The sequence below is a fragment of the Struthio camelus genome, chromosome 28, assembly GCF_040807025.1.
Source record: "Struthio camelus isolate bStrCam1 chromosome 28, bStrCam1.hap1, whole genome shotgun sequence".
NCBI classification, from domain to species: domain Eukaryota; kingdom Metazoa; phylum Chordata; class Aves; order Struthioniformes; family Struthionidae; genus Struthio; species Struthio camelus.
Window position 1 is genome coordinate 2481328 of NC_090969.1, and position 16323 is coordinate 2497650.

General features: G+C 51.2%; 1 protein-coding gene across 18 annotated transcripts in view; it reads left to right on the forward strand.

Moving 5' to 3' along the window:
* HDAC7 (histone deacetylase 7) overlaps window positions 1–16323 on the forward strand; it is a 119331-nt gene that overhangs the window by 77434 nt on the left and 25574 nt on the right. The window contains exon 1 of one of the 18 annotated variants that reach the window (XM_009675359.2): window positions 10945–11109. The exons of the other annotated variants lie outside the window; for them this stretch is intronic. Within the exon in view, the coding sequence (XP_009673654.1) occupies window positions 11079–11109 (31 nt within the window). The 5' untranslated portion in view covers window positions 10945–11078. Of the gene's footprint in view, window positions 1–10944; window positions 11110–16323 lie in introns of those variants that run through there. 18 annotated transcript variants of the gene reach the window in all.

Genomic DNA, 16323 nt, shown 5'->3' on the forward strand with positions numbered 1-16323 from the left:
TTGATACTGGCCTGGGCAGGTCCTTTTGCCACCTTTGTCTCCTTGACTTGCTGTCAGCAGTCGTCCTCCAGCAGGACAAGTTTGTGTTGATACAGGGTTTTCTGGCTAGCCTGGCTGCCTCCTGTGTGTAACAGGAGGTCAGACAGTGCACGTCTTATGTGGAAGAGAAAGTGGGAATGTAGGGTGGAACTTGCTCCCTGGGGGACTTTGTTTTACTGTCTAGGCTAGTTCCGAGGAAGTATCTTCTGCTGTCTTGGTTTTCCCAGCAGCAGAAAATCCCCCTGGCCTGAGGAACGGAGTCATCAACTTGGATTTTATCATGGACAAAGACTCCAGTTTCAGGCCATGGCCCAGAGACCATGCCAGAGACCACGACGGAAGGTGACCTGATGTTCTGCAGGACTGAGAGAGCACAGGGGTCACCATGTTTTCACATGCCAGTAGATGTTGGATTAAATCAGAGAGCTGTTGGTTATGCATGGGGATCCCTGGTGAAGGTGGAGTCCCTGTAACTCTGGCCACCTTTCCTGGATGGGTTAGTGGGTCTGATGGAAATTCGTTTCCTCCTGTCCTTGTATTGTGAGAAAGATGTTGCCTGCAGTGAGAAGTGGATGAGGAAGAGAGAATTGCAAGGTGGAGAGGATGAGGGGATGTATCTGTCGCCGTCGGGTTTGTCCTTGGGGAGGGCCCCATGCTTTGCAGTCCAGCTGTGGGGACAGGGTGTGCAGCTGCACTGGGCTCAGCCCGCAGCTGGGACAATGGCAGGAAGCTGTTGAGCCTTGAGCAGCTCCTTGTTGCTCGCCAGGCCACCAGCTCCTTGTGGATCCGAGGCTGCCTCCGCCCCTGCTCCTCCCTTACTATTTCCATCGCATTGTCCGGAGAAGAGGAAGGATGTTTCCAGCCTTCTTCCTTTTTGCCTCAAAGGGACGTGGAGTGGGTGGAGAGGGGAGAGGAGAGGATTTTTCTAGCTGGCAGTTGTGCAATAGGCACAATTGCTGCTCTTCGAAGCACCGTTCCGCTCCTCCCAGGTCAAGGGGCTGATGCATCTTGGCCTGAGAGGTCCCTGAGGCCTTCCCCTCCTCTGCACAATAGATGCACAGAGACAGGCGGCTGAGACTTGGCAGCAGTGATGCATCTTGTCCTTATGTCCCCGGTGGGAGCCAGTGATACCAGTCATGTGCTCTACATGAATGCTTTAGCCGTGTAGGGCCCCCATGCGAGGGGTGGCTCAGATTGCCAGCAAAGGAGCTGCTTCTGCAAGAAACAGCATGGCTTTTAGTGAACGCACACGTGGCCGCTGCTACAGCAATCCTGGTGTTCAGTGGTGTTGGGGATGGTGCTACTGCCCGCATCCCAGCCGTAGGGTGAGGCTGTTGTGATGCTGGAGACTCTCGGTGTAAGGTATTTGGAGAAGGCATGATCCTGATTTCATAAAGCCTCTGAGCTCAATGTTATGGGGTGAAGTGCATGTGGAGGCGTCATAGTGTGGTTGCAGGGGGTGGGAGGATAATCCATGCACAGTCCATAGCCCTTTAGGAAAGCCATATGCAGGTGCTTCTGAAACCATTAAAGGAGGTGTGCAGTGAGGAAAGAAAATGGGCATGACATATTATTACTTTATAATGGAGAAATATAGCCTTGAAAGAAGGTTGTGTTTTGTTGGGGGGGATATTCTGGAAAACTGGGTTCAGTTCTTCATCTTATGTGCAAGACTCTTATGGTTACAGAGAAATGCTATAAACTCTTTCCTGCCTTCTGCACCACTCTGGCTGTCGTAGCCATGCAAAATCAAGGCTCCTTGCTGCGCTGGGGAAGACTAGGCTCCCACATGTGAGGAAGTGAAAGCCGACTTAATTAAGATGGGAAATGATCTTTCTTTGCTCTAGCTAAATCCCTTTAACACCAGTAAACCCCAAACACTTGAAGCAAAGATCTTTGTCAAAGCATCACCGCACCTCTCCCTTTGTTTAGAGGTTGAGAAATCGCCCATGACACATTTCTGACGGTTTGACTGTATGGGAGAGTTTTACCAGTTCTACCAGGGTAGTTACTGCTTCCTGGTAGCAGCCAAACTAGGAGAAGTCCATCTCCTACTGGAGCATGTGTGCTTCCCTGGGAACACAGTGGCACAGCTGGAAGAGTCCAAATTCAAATCTCACATGTGCTATTGTTGAGTCCGTGCTGGGACAAGCGAGGTAGGACTTAACTATGCCTGCTGCTTTTTATGTGGGGCAGCAGAAAGCTTTGAAGATCTTTGAAGAGCTCTGCTGCTCTGTCTTCCCTGAGCAGACTCCTCCGTGAGTGGTACTCATTACATGCTGTTCTTAGAGGCCCTCAATACCCCTTTCTAGAGCTGAGTGTTTCTAACAAAGCCTAGGGTCAGGGCTAGCCCATGCAACCGAATAGAAATGTCAGGAGCTTCCAGATTTTGCTGATGACAGGAGGTGCGCAGCAGTGCCAGGGCAATGGAGCAATTACTTGGCAGCGGTCAGAGCCAGCTCTTAGCATTAGCAAAAAATGTGAACGATCTCCAGGCTTGTGAAAAGACTGTTCCTCCCCGGTGGTCCGGGTAATACCTTGCCTCCATGTCCTCGGCAGTTTAAGCCTTATTGATGTTTTGGCCACACAAGTCCCACTGAGCGTGTTGGTGCTGGACGACCCTGCTGTGGGATATCTGAGGAGGGAAAGGTTGCATGGAAGGAGGAAGAGATGCAGAATTCAGTTGTCTCCTTGCTCCACGCTTCTGTTATACCGATGCTCTGACTGTGGAGAATGCAACAGAACAGCAATTTTAAAGCTGCTTTAAAGAAAAATGATGCAATGGAAAAGTGCATCAGTGGAAAAGCTGATGCAATAAAAATATCACTTTAAGCCGGGGCAATAGTTTTTCCCCTTCGTTAAATCTGAGCAAGCTGGGGCGTAAGCTTCCTTACGGTCTGTCTTACTGAGTACCAGCAGAGCAAGTTTACCTTTGCAAGGTAGAGATGTTCCCATATCTGTCTCCAGCTTCTTCAGCTGTGATCGCAACCAGGAGGGTGGGCATGCACAGGGAGAGGACATCTGAGCGGGCATGCGAGTGAGCGCAAGGCGCTAGCATCGGCCCCTTGGAGCTGATGTCTCCACTACGTGGAGGCTTTTGCTTCTCTGAAAAGGACTTTGGCGTTTCCACCTGCTGCTACGTGGGGCCTGGGTGCCAGCCACCTGCAGGAGCCCACGCAAAGCCTCCCTGTTTGTTTATTTTGTCTAAAAGCAATAGCCCTAAAAGGGGAGGGGGGCGGGAGGGAATACCCGCTCTGGTGTAATTGCATTTAATGAGTCTGATGGGGCTCCCTGCCAGTGGACCGAAGGGCTTTTGCCAAGGTTGGTAATCGCCCGTGAGAACTGCAAGGGTGTGGTGCACGCGCAAGCAGCAGCGCTGGCCGCGCCTGGCTTTGCAATCGCTGGGAGAAGATCTGAAACCTTCCGCCACCCTTCCCCGCAGTCGCTGGGCCGCTCGCTCCCTTGTTGGCATCAGCCAGGTCTGCGTTACAGGGTTGAGCTACGCGGGCAAGTTAACTCCCAAGTGCTTGCAGTGATCCGCTGACGTCTATGGGCCAGCGTCCCAGATAGGTCTGAAATATCCACCGCTGGCGTTATAGGAGGCCCTTTAAAGATGGAGTCGTATTTGAAATGGCTTGAGCATCCTTTCATCTGGAACTGGGTTCAGTTGAGCTCTGTAGTACGGCCCCCAACAAGGAGCTGTTGTATGTTTGATGTGAAATGAGTTTGGGAGTCTTGGCTGGTGATGTGGCTTTGCTAAATTGAAACCAGGCCTGATCCTGGGCGATGCTGAGGGCTCGAATGCCAACACACTCAGCGGGCTGGATTCCTCAGGGCCTGGGCTTAATGTATGCTGGGATGCTGCTGGATTGGGCTGCTTCTCCCCCCCCCCCCACCTTCCTATGCCTGAGCCGCTCAGCAGCAGGATTAACCCTGCTTTCTGGGTTAAACTACCTGAGTCTGTGCAGTGTTGCTACATGAATTGAGCGCACACACCCTACCGCACCCTCCGTACCCGCAAGGCGCTTTGGCTGCCTCGGGACACTGGCGTTCCGCAGCAGTCAGCTAGAAACCGGTGCATGCCTGACTCTGGGCGTCCTCCTCTGACGTCCCTCCTTGACGAGGGCTACCCTGCTCTTGCTTTCCCTCGGTGCCGGCAGGCTCCAGCTGCGTGCAGGATGCTTGGTAGCAGCCTTTGCAGCATAGTTACAAGCAGGAGATAAACCCAGCGCGCGAGTTTTTCACTGAAATAATGCTTTTTTGCACAAGCTCCCAAGCAGAGTTGGAAATGGGAGGCAAGACACATTGTATTTCTTCACCCCTAGCCCTCGGAGTGCCAGAAATCCTGCCCTTTTTGCTCTGATGACTCGGTTGTGCCATTTAGGGTGGCTTTTCCAGCCCTTGTGGCATTCCCCAGCTTAAACATCTTGTTATACAAGGGAGGGGGCGTGGGCAGGAGTTGTCTACAACTGTTGTCCACCTGCATTCAGGTGGTTGTTCTTGGCTCTACCTGTGGCTTTTGCCTCCTGACATGCAGCTTTTCAGTTTTGCTGATAAAATCAAAATAAGTGGAATGAGCCTGAGTGGCAGGAGGCCTGCTGACCTGTGAAAACCGTTGCTGATAGTGGGGTGGTCCGTGCTTTGTGCTCTGCCCTGCTTTCTGGAGCCAAATGGGCCTCCTCTTCATAGCACCTCACCTATCTTCTTGCACCAGCCCAAATCACAGACTTGCCCCCGGTGCACCTATCAAAGCAATGTTCCCATGGCAAGGCAGAAGGGCTTGTTTGATCCAGGTGCATTTCAGCCTCCTGTACTAAGGATTTGATGCCTGCACCTTGCCCAGCCGCACAGGTGAAAACTTTGGGCCAAAGAACATGTTATCCAAGCTTCTACTTAAGGACCCAAGTATGGGAGACGCTGCTAGACAGACCCACAGCAAAGGATACCAGAAATGTATTTGTACAGGAAACTGAAAATGTTGTGGCTTCCTTCTGCCACCATAAATAGCACTTGCCCTAAAACCCAAGTCTCTGTTTTGAGTGTTGGTAATCTTCAGTACCAGCTAGGGGGGATGCCGAAATGATGTATGCATTGTTCGTGGCTTTGGGATTAAGAGGAATGGGTCCCTGGAAATGGGCAGAAGGAAAGATGCATGCTAAACAGCGGCTGCACCTGTGAAACGTGGGATGCACTGAGCTCTCTGAAGTACCAGCCCCATGCACACCTCAGGTTTTGAGACAGAAATCAGGACTTCGGGGAGGTATAGCTTCGCAGCCTAATGTTTCTCCAGAGCACATAATTTGTCCAGGACAAGTCAGCTCAGCAGGGATCACTGTGCACCCTCAGATGATCTCAGAGGAAAAAATTGGATCTTCCCAGCCTAGATGCACCCATTTGGGAGAAGGCTAGGCAACACAGCTATACACTACATAGATGGGAGAGAGAAGGCTTGACATGGATGTCTGCCGTGGCTCCTATTCACAGCATGCAATATGAGACTAACAAGGCCCCACAGAAGCAACTGTCATAGGCTTCACAGAAGCTGCTAATTCACTTCTCATTAGCTCCAGGCTGGTACAAAGCCTTGAGAGGGTTAGGGGACAGGAGAGCGTGCAGTGGTTTAGGTGCCAGTGGGCTTGATCCAAGGGTATGAGCTCTGGGAAGGCAGCCCTGTCCACGATTACATGGTGCAGAGCTCTTCTGAAAGCCTCCTTAAACTTGTGACGAGTGCCACTGGAGCAAGGCATGGGTAAACTGTAGCTGCACCCATGCTGATCGCAGCACTGTGGAGCGAGGCAGCTTTGGTGGCTGTAGAAAAGAGGGGAAAAATCTTTACTACAGAGCTGGAAATTGCCTGGGCAGCTTTTTGCAGAGGGGAAAACAAGACCTAAAGCGAAGAAGTCCAGATGTAGGTAGCTGGTAGTGCTAATCTACAGCAATATATAGGGGGACTATGTGGATTTGTTAGTGATTTTTGAAGGAAACTGAAGTGTTATTGAAAATCTTATGCTGCCACCAATATACTAACACTTGATGCCAGCCTATGAGAGAATGTAGCTTCCCCCCACAGCTCTGTAGATCTGCAAAGTGAATTTGGTTTGTGCCTCTCTTTCTCTGGGATGTATCTCGTTCACATACAGCTGGGGCCGGCCTTGTTTCTCCTACCTCTTTGTTTTCCTACTGTTCTCTGCATTGTGTTGGGCCTGAGTTATTTTCTTTATTTTCACTACCAGATCTGCCTTCCAGCCCAGCCTTGGCCCTCGGCCAGTGTTTGCCAAAGGGATTTCCTTCTCCGTAGCATGCAGAAAGGCTCCTATTAAAGGGCAGGTCCTCTTGAGTAGTCACTCACTGAAAGTGGGTATTGTGGGAGTCCAGAACTTTTGTCTCAGCAATTCCAGATCAAGTAAGACACCACTTCTGAGCCCTGAGCTCTTCCTTGGGGGCTTATGAGTCAAGCTGGGTTCTTTCTGTATTGCACACAGCAATTAAAAAAAATATGTGTGTGTGTGTGTATAGAGATATAGATACATAGGCTGAGCTATACTGCTGGTGGCAGCAACCCCTGCACCGCAGTGACCTTTCACAGGCATCACGAGGTGAAGCAAATTCCAGCTTGGGAGGTTTAAGCAAAGGGGATCAAACCACTGCTCAGTGACAGGGAGGCCGTGCATGCAAAGTGCTTGGTGCCACAGTGGTTGGTGAGGTAGGATGCTCCAGACAGCTGTTCAGTGCATGCAGGGGAAGGTGGCAGCGGGGGCCTCCTGAAGTGGCACCCGGACAGGCTATGGGCAGCAGGCAGCAGCATGATAATGGGGCAGAGGTGCTGACGAGCCCATTAACATGCTGTCCAAACCAGTTGGTAATGCTCTTCTCCACTTATGCAAATTGACTGGTAATTGAGTAATTGTTTGATCTCCCTTCTGCTTCCCTTGGCACTGAGGCTGCATCCTCTTGTGCTGATGTAATCAAACCCGGTGCTGGAACACAAAGCATCCTGCGTGAAGAGGGTGCACATGCTCTTCCCAGGAGCTTTTGGCTGCGTCCGTGGAGCTGCTGTGCAGCTCTGGCTCTGTTTGCGTCTACCTGCTCAAAGAACATAGATCCAGAGGAGCTTATCTTGCAATGACTGGTGCCAAGCCTCTATTTAAAAAACATCTGCGATAGCTGTTGAAAGGGAGATGATGTTAAGGCCCTAGACTGGACTGCTTCATCTTGCTGGAGCCCAGAAGAAGCCTGATCTGAGAAAGAAAATGACACAACTAGAGGATGCCGGGCTGCCCAAGTTCAGGTGGAGCAGGGGGACTTGCTTGCATGGAGTTGCTACCTATCATCTGCATTCATCTTTGCCTCTGGGCCTTGGCAATATTTAAGGACTCAGGAAGGCCTGGGAGGAGCAACTGCACAGCCACAAACTCTTACCTGTTTTCCAGCTGCCTGTGTGTAACTGTGCACAAAGAGAGGAGATGGGCTGCGAAGATGCCTCGCGGATTGTATAGCAGTCCTCAGCTAAATGCATTTGCAGGGCTTGCACGGGGAGGAAGAGTGGTGGAGCACTACATCATCCCACTAGGGAGAAAGGCTCCTGAGGAACACCAGGAGGAACGATCCTGTGTCCTAGCTGCGGGATGCCAGATGGTAGGATGTGCTGGGGATATACTGACCCTCCCGCTTGTGCCAGTGGTAGCTCTTGAGCTGTGTGCAATGCAGTGCCAATGATTGGGGAATAGCTGGAGGACATCCATCCAGGCTGTGAAACCAGGTGAAGGTGGGCAGGGGGAAAGAATCAAACAGGGAGCTTGAAGGCTGGGTAGGGTACAGCATGGGGGATGTTTGTCTTTTGCGCTGTGAGGCCAAGGACTTTCCTGATTCTTGGAGGTTTCCATTAGCAGAAGCTGCCTACGCTGTTCTGGGGAATACAAGGCGCCACCAGGCAACCTTGGCATTCCTTCAACAAAGCATTTTGGTCATGAATTTCCCTTGGCTTGAGAGGAAATGGAGGTTGTTGAGAGGTTTCCTGGGGATACCTTGCACTCCTCCGCACAGCATCCTCCCCTGAGAGCCTTGTGCTGCTATTTGGGATGGGGTTTATGACTGGTGGGGGTGGGAGGAGTGCAACTGCAAGCAGGAAATGACTGCCAGAGGTTTCCAGCTGTGCCAGACCAGCAGCAGGGAGGGAGCCCACCTGCTGTCCCGCTGGCCCCATGTCCCGTCTGTGGTTGCAGGAGATGAACTCCTCAGTCCCACCTTGCACCTTGTCCCGTCCTATGCTGCAGTGCACTGCCCCACGCTCACTGCAGCTTGTGGCTATGCTCAAATTGAATGGCGTGGGGACTTGGTCTTTCTGCCAAGGTAAAAAAAACACCAGTAAAAGCGCCACTTATTTACTTAGGGTTTTTTACATACACACACACGTACGTGTGTGTGTAGGTATGGCTGATGGTGCCGTACCTCAGGGCGGGACACAGGAACAGCCAACAGGGACAGGAATGCCTTACACTGGCGTTGTAAGCAGCTACTTTGTGAAACCACAACCGCTACGTTGTCTGCCTGTGGCATGATTCAATCGGGCTTGTGCCCAGCTCTTTCCATGGCTTAATATCTAGCATCCCTGCAACCAAAAGATCCCACAGTTATACTCTGAAATCTACAATGCAGTTTTGCTGTGCCGGTTTTACCAAGCTGATCTGCCTCTGCATGTATGTGGGAGGGTGCTTTGAAAGCTTTAGAAGTTCATCCCTGGGGTAGAGGCAGCATCCAGGCAGCATCCTGAGCCCCGTACCTTCACCTGACATGTTTGCAAGCTGTTCCAGCTTCTCTGGGAAGCTATACATTAATGGCAAGGAAGTTGCTTGGCAGTTTAGAGTACTGCCTGCGGTAAAGTCCTGGTCTGGTATTAAGACTCTGGGCTGTAGGGTAGTTTTGTGTGATGCAGGGTTACTTTGGGATCCTCTCCACCAGATTTGCCCTACAGGCAAAACACTTTGGAGGCCCATCTGAACACGTGGATTTTAGAGCCTTTTAGAGCCTAACTTTAAACAGACACTAAAGCACACCTGTGAGGATCTGCTTTCACAGCCAACCTCATTCGCAGGGCAGCCTGCCCAGGGCCTGTGCACATACCTAAGTGAGAGGTGTCCATGTTTAAGGAGAGCATCCATATTTCCCAGCGGATGTAGCTGGACCTCTTCCATTCTTAAGGAACAAGGATGAACGTATTACTTAGTCTCGAAAGGTTCATAATACCTATTCCTTTGGCAGTGAAGTTGCATTCTGCTCTGTAGGGATGGTCCTGTTATGCATAGAGCGGTCCCATGTCTCTGATGAGCTTGAAAGGGAACACTTATATTGGCATGCAGGTTAAGGATAAGATGTAGAGCTGGTTGAGAAGCTGATGAGATCTCCTGCATTGCCTGTGTGAAAAGGGAGTCCCAGATCCAATAGCATTGTCATGTGGGCTTGTGCTGATGCCTTGTCACCACGTGTACTGGGAATGAGAGAAAAGGTCCCTGGTTAGGGCTTAAGATGGTAACTGAGTTAGCGATATAGAGCTTAGATCTTATCAAGATCTCTTACCATCGTCCCGGGATCCGTTCCTCGAGAGCGTGGCATTTTGGCAGCCTGCGGAGCTGGTTACCATCACCACCAGAACGTGGGGTTAGTCCTGCTCCTTCGTGTACATCAGACCTGCTCCTGCTCGGTGCAAATGCATCACTGATGGCCATGCAGGTGCTTGCAAACATGCTGTTGCGATGGTCTGTTGGGACTGTTCAAGAAAGAAACCTGGCTGTTGTCTGTCCTATGTTGGCTTCATACGGACTCTATGTATTAGATGGGCCAGAGGGAGGCTGTGGCTGTCAGGATGTGGGGGTACCCTGGACTCCCCCTAGGGCATGGGGTTAGGTGAGATTTTTCCCCCCACCCTGTGCGTTCCAGATGAGGAGAATAGCTCAGGGAAGTAAAGAGAGGACCTCTGCATCCCTCCAGCATCTCCCAGCTCATTCTGGGAGTCTGCTGGGATTTCTGCCTTGTAATTTGGTATAAAGAGCGGCATGTCCCTATGCCTTTTGAGAAAGGAGACCATGGGTGTGTCAGAGCCTCTTTGGGAGCATTATTAAAGTGGCAGATCCAGGTGCAAAGCTTTTTTGCTAGCCATCCCTTTAGCGCCAGCTGCCCTCACCGCACCAAGAGATTCTGGGTCCCGGAGTCATGTGTTTCAAAATCTAACTACGCACATTTGTGGGGAGAAAATTCCAGGGAGGGCTATTAAATGACTGACTCAAAGGTCACGAGCCACAAATAACCAGCAAGAGTAATCAGGGGAAGTATCTCTCCAGGCTTGCTCTGATTTGCTGTTTTCCCTAGGCCTGATATGGAGCTTATTTACAAACTTATACAGAATTTCTTCTGATCCGTATGCTTGAAAAATATAAATAATATGCTTTGTTCACAGGTGAATATACATCATCTGGGTGGTTTCAGGTGTATTGGTTATAGTCCTGGTTCATCACTTTGTTTGAAGAAAGGGTTTTATAATACACATGTACCTTTGCCAAACTTTAATAATTGGGTATCTCAAATTTAATTTTTCTGGAAGCTTTCTGCAACAATTAAACTAAAAATATGGTCTTAGCCTTGTAGAAAAACTCTTTGGGATGTTTCATAAAGACGCATCAGCCTTTAGGAGGACGCATCAGGGAGGAGTGGGATCCACCCACATCTGGCCAATTCATAGAGCCCTTGAAACTCCCAGTTAACGTGCTCAATAAAGAGTTATCAGAGTTTGGCAAGCGAACGCTCCAAATATTACATCTTCTGTGAACATCATCTGTTCTCTTATGGCTCCTGTGGGATGCTGCATATGGCCTTTCCGTTTAGGGACTGCTGCGGTCGCGCAGGGCTTTCCCTGTAGTTGCTGTCCTCCCGTACTGCTGAGGTCGAGAACACAGAGACTCCTCTGCACTCCCCCTCAACAGCTGGTTTGTGAGGAGTGGAAGGAGAAAAATGCCTGAAATGCTCAGATTGTGAGGGGTCCTGCAAGGATGCCTTCCGGGGACGTGCTAGCGCGTCGAGGTAGGTGGAGCAGAGGGGCGCGTGACTACCGGCGCGCGCGCTTCTGCCAAACGTGGAGCGTAAACTCAGGGTTCTCACCGCTGGACGTTTCTTTGCTATCAACCGTAGGTCTGCAAAATCCTGTGGCAGTGTCTGTGTCCCCACTGCTGTAGTAGCTGGTCAGAGATAACAGAGCAACATTTATTTTGTCATTTTTCTTTTGTTGGAGAGGAGTTTAGTGTTTGATCCCATAATTAAAAACAGTATCTTAGTGCATGTGCCCAAGGGGCCAAAATAAGGTTATATGAGGTACCTTGACTCTGGGATTTCCTCTTTCTTGAGTCCTGACTTTGTGATCATAATGTTATTTCAACATAGTCTTTTTTGTGTGGTTTCTTATTTAAGTGTTTTTAATTTGCACAAACTCCCTCCAGCTAATTTTTGTTACTTGTGCGTGGCTCTGAAGAAGACCTTTTCCTTTTATTAAAGAGGAATGTTTTTAATCACATGCATTCTTCAACCCAACTGAACTCTGAACCTTTTGCAGCTAATCAACATAAGATGGGAAGCAATTTTCAAAAACTGCGTTTAACTGCTGCTCGTACTCAGACAACTCTTCGCTGTGTGCGATCGCCTCGGAGGCGGCGTTGGGCTGGTTGGCACACGTCATAGTTACACAGCGCTGCAAAACACTTCAGCCTGCCTTCATGGCAGGCAGAAGGGAAGATCATGGGATGCACAGACAAGCATAGCTCTAACAGGACTTTTTTGTTCCCTAATAACCTGCTAGTTCTACTATTTTGTTTGCTTCCTACTTTATTTCCCTCTTATATAACTGTAGCTCTTTGTTGACAACTGATCTTGCCTCTTTTAAAAAAAAAAAAAAATCAGGAAATGCCAAAGCAAAGATTTCTGCGCTGTTTTTTTGGGAATGGCCGTCTTTCTTAGGGCAGCAACGTGACTAGTGATTTCCCCTTCAAAGCGTGATCTACACAAGCGATGTATTAATACAGTCAGCCTGGGAAACTCGCTGCCACCAAATCTCACCCTGGCCAAAAACTTAGCAGGAGTCCAAGTGGCACTTGAATGTTTTTGCGCAGCATGTGACCGTTTATGTAAGAGAAGCTTTAAATGCAAGTGCTCAGTGTTCACTTTGCAAAGGAAGGAGCCCAGCCATTTCCATCTGGGAGTCAAATATTTGCTCCTTAGGCTGGGCAGCTGCAACCTCTCTGACTCCATCTCTTGAAGTGGTTGGTGCCTGTTTTGTGCTCGTGTTTCCCGGTATCCTGTTGCACCAGACTGGCAGCTCTCGCGTTTCTGTGCTGCAAAACCTTGCAAGTTTTGGGTTGACTTTCCCTGTCCGACTTGTAGACTCGGCATTGCAAGGCTTTGCCTTTCCCTCTCCCTGTTGCCCAGAGCTGGGCTGGGCAAACACCTCGCTCGGCAGAAAGGGCCTCTCTCCCACCTGCGTGGTTTGGGCTCTCTGCAACCAAAGCAGCTATTCCCTGACACTGCTTTCAAGCACGCTTGCTCTGTGTCTTTCCTCACCTTGCCTTTGAACGCAAGTACAGTTGGAGCATTTCAGCTGTTTTCTGTGTGCTGTGCCACGCTGAGGAATAGGCCAGGCCTCCCGGGAGCGTGAGCAATCTGGAAAATGTTTGTAACCCATTCTGCGTTGCTGAGCACAGAGTGTGCATTCATGTTCGTACCGCCAAAGGCTTTCCCAGGGCACGCCAGGGAGAGACTCTGCACCAAAGCTCCTCTGGCGTTTTGGGCTCGCTGTGTTGCAATCTCCCCTTCCTGCTGACAAAGGGTGGAGGTGCAGCGGCCGCTGCCTTGCCAGGTGCAGAGGGGCTTGTGCAATTGGCTCGGCGGTCTTGAGAAATCGCCTTCCTGCGGGAATGGAGGTGCGGAGCGTTGCGATTTGCCTCAACTTCCTGCAGGCACGCTGGCTTAGCGGTGTGTTTTCCTCATTGTGACCTGGCTGTGCAAGGAACGCACACGGAGTGACCCAGAAAAACAACCACTCCGGGCCCTATGGCAGTACTGTGAGCTGACATCCCAAATGCTTCTGCCTTACTGCTGGACCACAGTGGAAACGAGGGGGTAAGGTAACGAGTGGTCCTCACAGCCACCTACCTCCCCCCAGCCCTCTCGGTAGAGAAGCTGATGCTGCCTTGCTTCACGCCCCAGATACCATCGGGGTTATTCATGCTGAGGTCTGTGATTAGTGATTTATTGAGCAGGGAGAGAGGGAGAAAGCATCATGAAGTCTTTGCAAAGAAGCTGAGTATCGCTGTGTTTCAGTGGCTGAATTTCGCAGCAGGGTCACTTGCAAGCCACTCTTTGAGCCCTGCCGCTTGCACTGCAAATGCTTCCCCAGTCCCACACACTCTTGCTTCTCCCTGATGACATGGTGGCTGCTGAAACATTTCCAGCCTGAGCAGTTATGTGAAGACAGGCTTGCCACCAGTGTTGTCCTTCCCATGTGAATGTTCTTGTGAACTAAAAATAATTTGCAAAAATGTTGGCAGCCAGACATCCAGCAGGGATAGGATCCTGTCCCAGAAACCTTACGCCTCTTCCCTAGGTGGATGCTCACAGCTCGATTCACCCTACCCCAGACACGGATCAGACCTGTTCTCATCCAAGCGGGTGAGGAGGGGAGGGCGGCGGACTCAGCCTGCTGAGGTTGCACCAAGGCCAGTGCTTGCGCCCTGGTCTCAGCCCGCTTGCGGGTCTTATTTATTGGTTGCAGCGCGACGTGGTGCCGGAGCCCTGGCAATGGCAGCTTGCGAGGGTCAGATATGAACTGGCTGGACCTCGACTTGTTTGGAAAGAGGGTGCAGACCCCCGCCAGGAGCCATCCCGGTGCTGCACTTTTGGCTGTGGGCCCTTCCTCGGGCGAGGGGAAGAGGGAGGAGCTGCTTGCGCTTGCCTGGCTGGCTGCCCCCTGAATCATGTGTGAGCATCGGAGGCTGATGGGGAGGGGAGTTGTTTACTGTAACTCTTGGCGGAGGTCCCAGCATGAAACCCCAAATGAATTCAAGCTGCAGCAGGAGGTCACGGCTGAAACAAACAGCTCCCAGGGCAGGAAGGGCTTTGTGAGGGGATCCAGAGCTGCTGGAGCCCGGGCTGGAACGGGAGGGATGCGTGGCATCCCAGGAGAGCCACTGGATGCAGGTGGAGCTGGACAAAGGCGATGCCACACGCTGGAGGGGTCCCAGCAGTGGGATAGTGGTAGAGGCTCCCGCCAGGGGCCTGGGATGCATGCCCAGCTCCGCTGCCTCCGGCTGGTCCTTGTCCCTCTGCAGTCCTGGGTGGTGAGACCATTCCTCCTCTCTTAACTGCTTTCAGATGGGAGGCTGGAAAGCGTTCCTGCCATGCTCCTCCACCCCACGCTGCACCCACAGGCATCTCTGCAGCTTTGCCATGGTGCCAGCCTGGGCAGCCTTTGCCCTGAGTTCAGTTTCCCCAGCCCCTCTGCAGTAAGGCTCCCTGGCAAACCTGCTTTTGCCATAGGAGTCCTTGAGGAGCTGGTTATCCTGCATCCTCCCAGCTGAGAGCTGTTGGATGCACTAAGGGGATGAGGAAAGGCTCCTTGACATTACTGCCCTGATGTTTGTCATGTAAAAATTCATGTTTCTCTGTTCCGGAAACTCCCCCCGAGTTTGGAAGTGCTTTAATCCACACTGGCTGGGCGAGAGGTTGTATGGTCCAGGCTTTGCACTGGTTTGAACACCAGCTTGTCAAACTAGGGCAATTCAGGCTGGTTTGCTCCCATGGTGCCTTTTTTCATTCTGCTTCCCCTGTCTTCCCCTCCTCCTGTCTCCTGAAGGAGGGCCACGTTTCCCTGAAACTTCCTCAGCTGAGAAAGAGGCTGGTGAACATTTGCCCGATGCTGCGCTTGAAAGCTTTGCAGCCTCTGAAGATATAGAAGGGCCGTGGGCATGGAGGAGGGTCTGTGCAATCTCTCTTGGTGGCGGCTCTCCCTGTAACTGGTGCCTCTTGGCCACGGAGATGCTCGACAGCCTTTTTCCTGGCTCTGGGTGAGCGGTGAGGAGTTGTTTTTCTGGATGCTCGCAGCTGGCCACTCGCCTGCCCGTCCTCCCTCTCCCCCAGCGCACACATTCCCTCCCACTTCTTCTCTTCCGCTGGTTCAGAGTTTGTTTTTAAAAAGCCTCAAACAAGCACGGTAGAGAGATTCACAGATCTTGTGCATGCCCCTTCCCCCTGAGCTCTGTGCCACCTTCCTTTTCTTACCCTCTGTCCCCAAAGGTGCTTGTAAAACCCTATGCTTTGTGGGCCACTGATGGATGCGTGTCGTTGCCCCCAAGACCTTCTTGCCCCTTTGCTGCCCCACCGAGGTGTGGGAAGGGCAGCGTTGGGCCGTGCCAAAGGCAGGTTGATTCTGTTGATTGAAAGGTGAGAACGTGGCTGCTGCTGCTGAGCTTTGGCTGAGATGCAGTGCCATGCAGGGAGCTCTCTCCTGGGCATCGCCCTCCTGGGTATTTTTAGTGTCACAAGCAGAGAGGAGGGCTGTGACAACTGTTCTCTGGTTGCTGCTAGTTTTGAGGACCGACGATGGATGTTGAGTTGTGTGGTTTGGTGAGCTGGTCCCTTCCTCCTCGTATCTCCACTTTCCCCTCTGGATAACAGTTCTGCTTACAAACAGCTCTTCCTGCTTCCTTAATGTTTCAATATCCCTAACAGGAGGTGTTGGAAAGGCCTTAAAGCTGAGCCTGACGCTCTCAGTCCTCTGTATTTCCCAGCTCCTATCCCTTCATGGTATACAACAGGACAGTGATGTTTGACTGGCAGGGACTGAGGGATAGCTGAGCTTCAGAAAGTTCCTGTAGACAGGGAGCATCATGTGACAGAGCAGAGATTTAGCTTGGTTGGGAGCTGTCTTCTCAAATGGAGGAGCAGTGGAGCGCCTTGGGATGTAATCCAGCCGCCTGGTGAAGGATGCTGGCCTTACCTGAACACACACCTGGACTCTTGTAGGAATCGAAGGGCCCGTAGTTGGTGAAACAAAGGGCCGTGGGAGAAGACTAGGGGTCTCCTTGCTAAATATAGCTCTACTCCCAACAAAGGCTGTGTTCTTCACACCCTTGCTCTCTTAACAAGCAGGTGCACCCATCCCACAATCCTCTGATGTCTTGCATCTTGGATTCCTGTTTGCAAAAATCCCGAGCTCATAATGATGCAGCTGAAACATGCTCATCTGCTTAT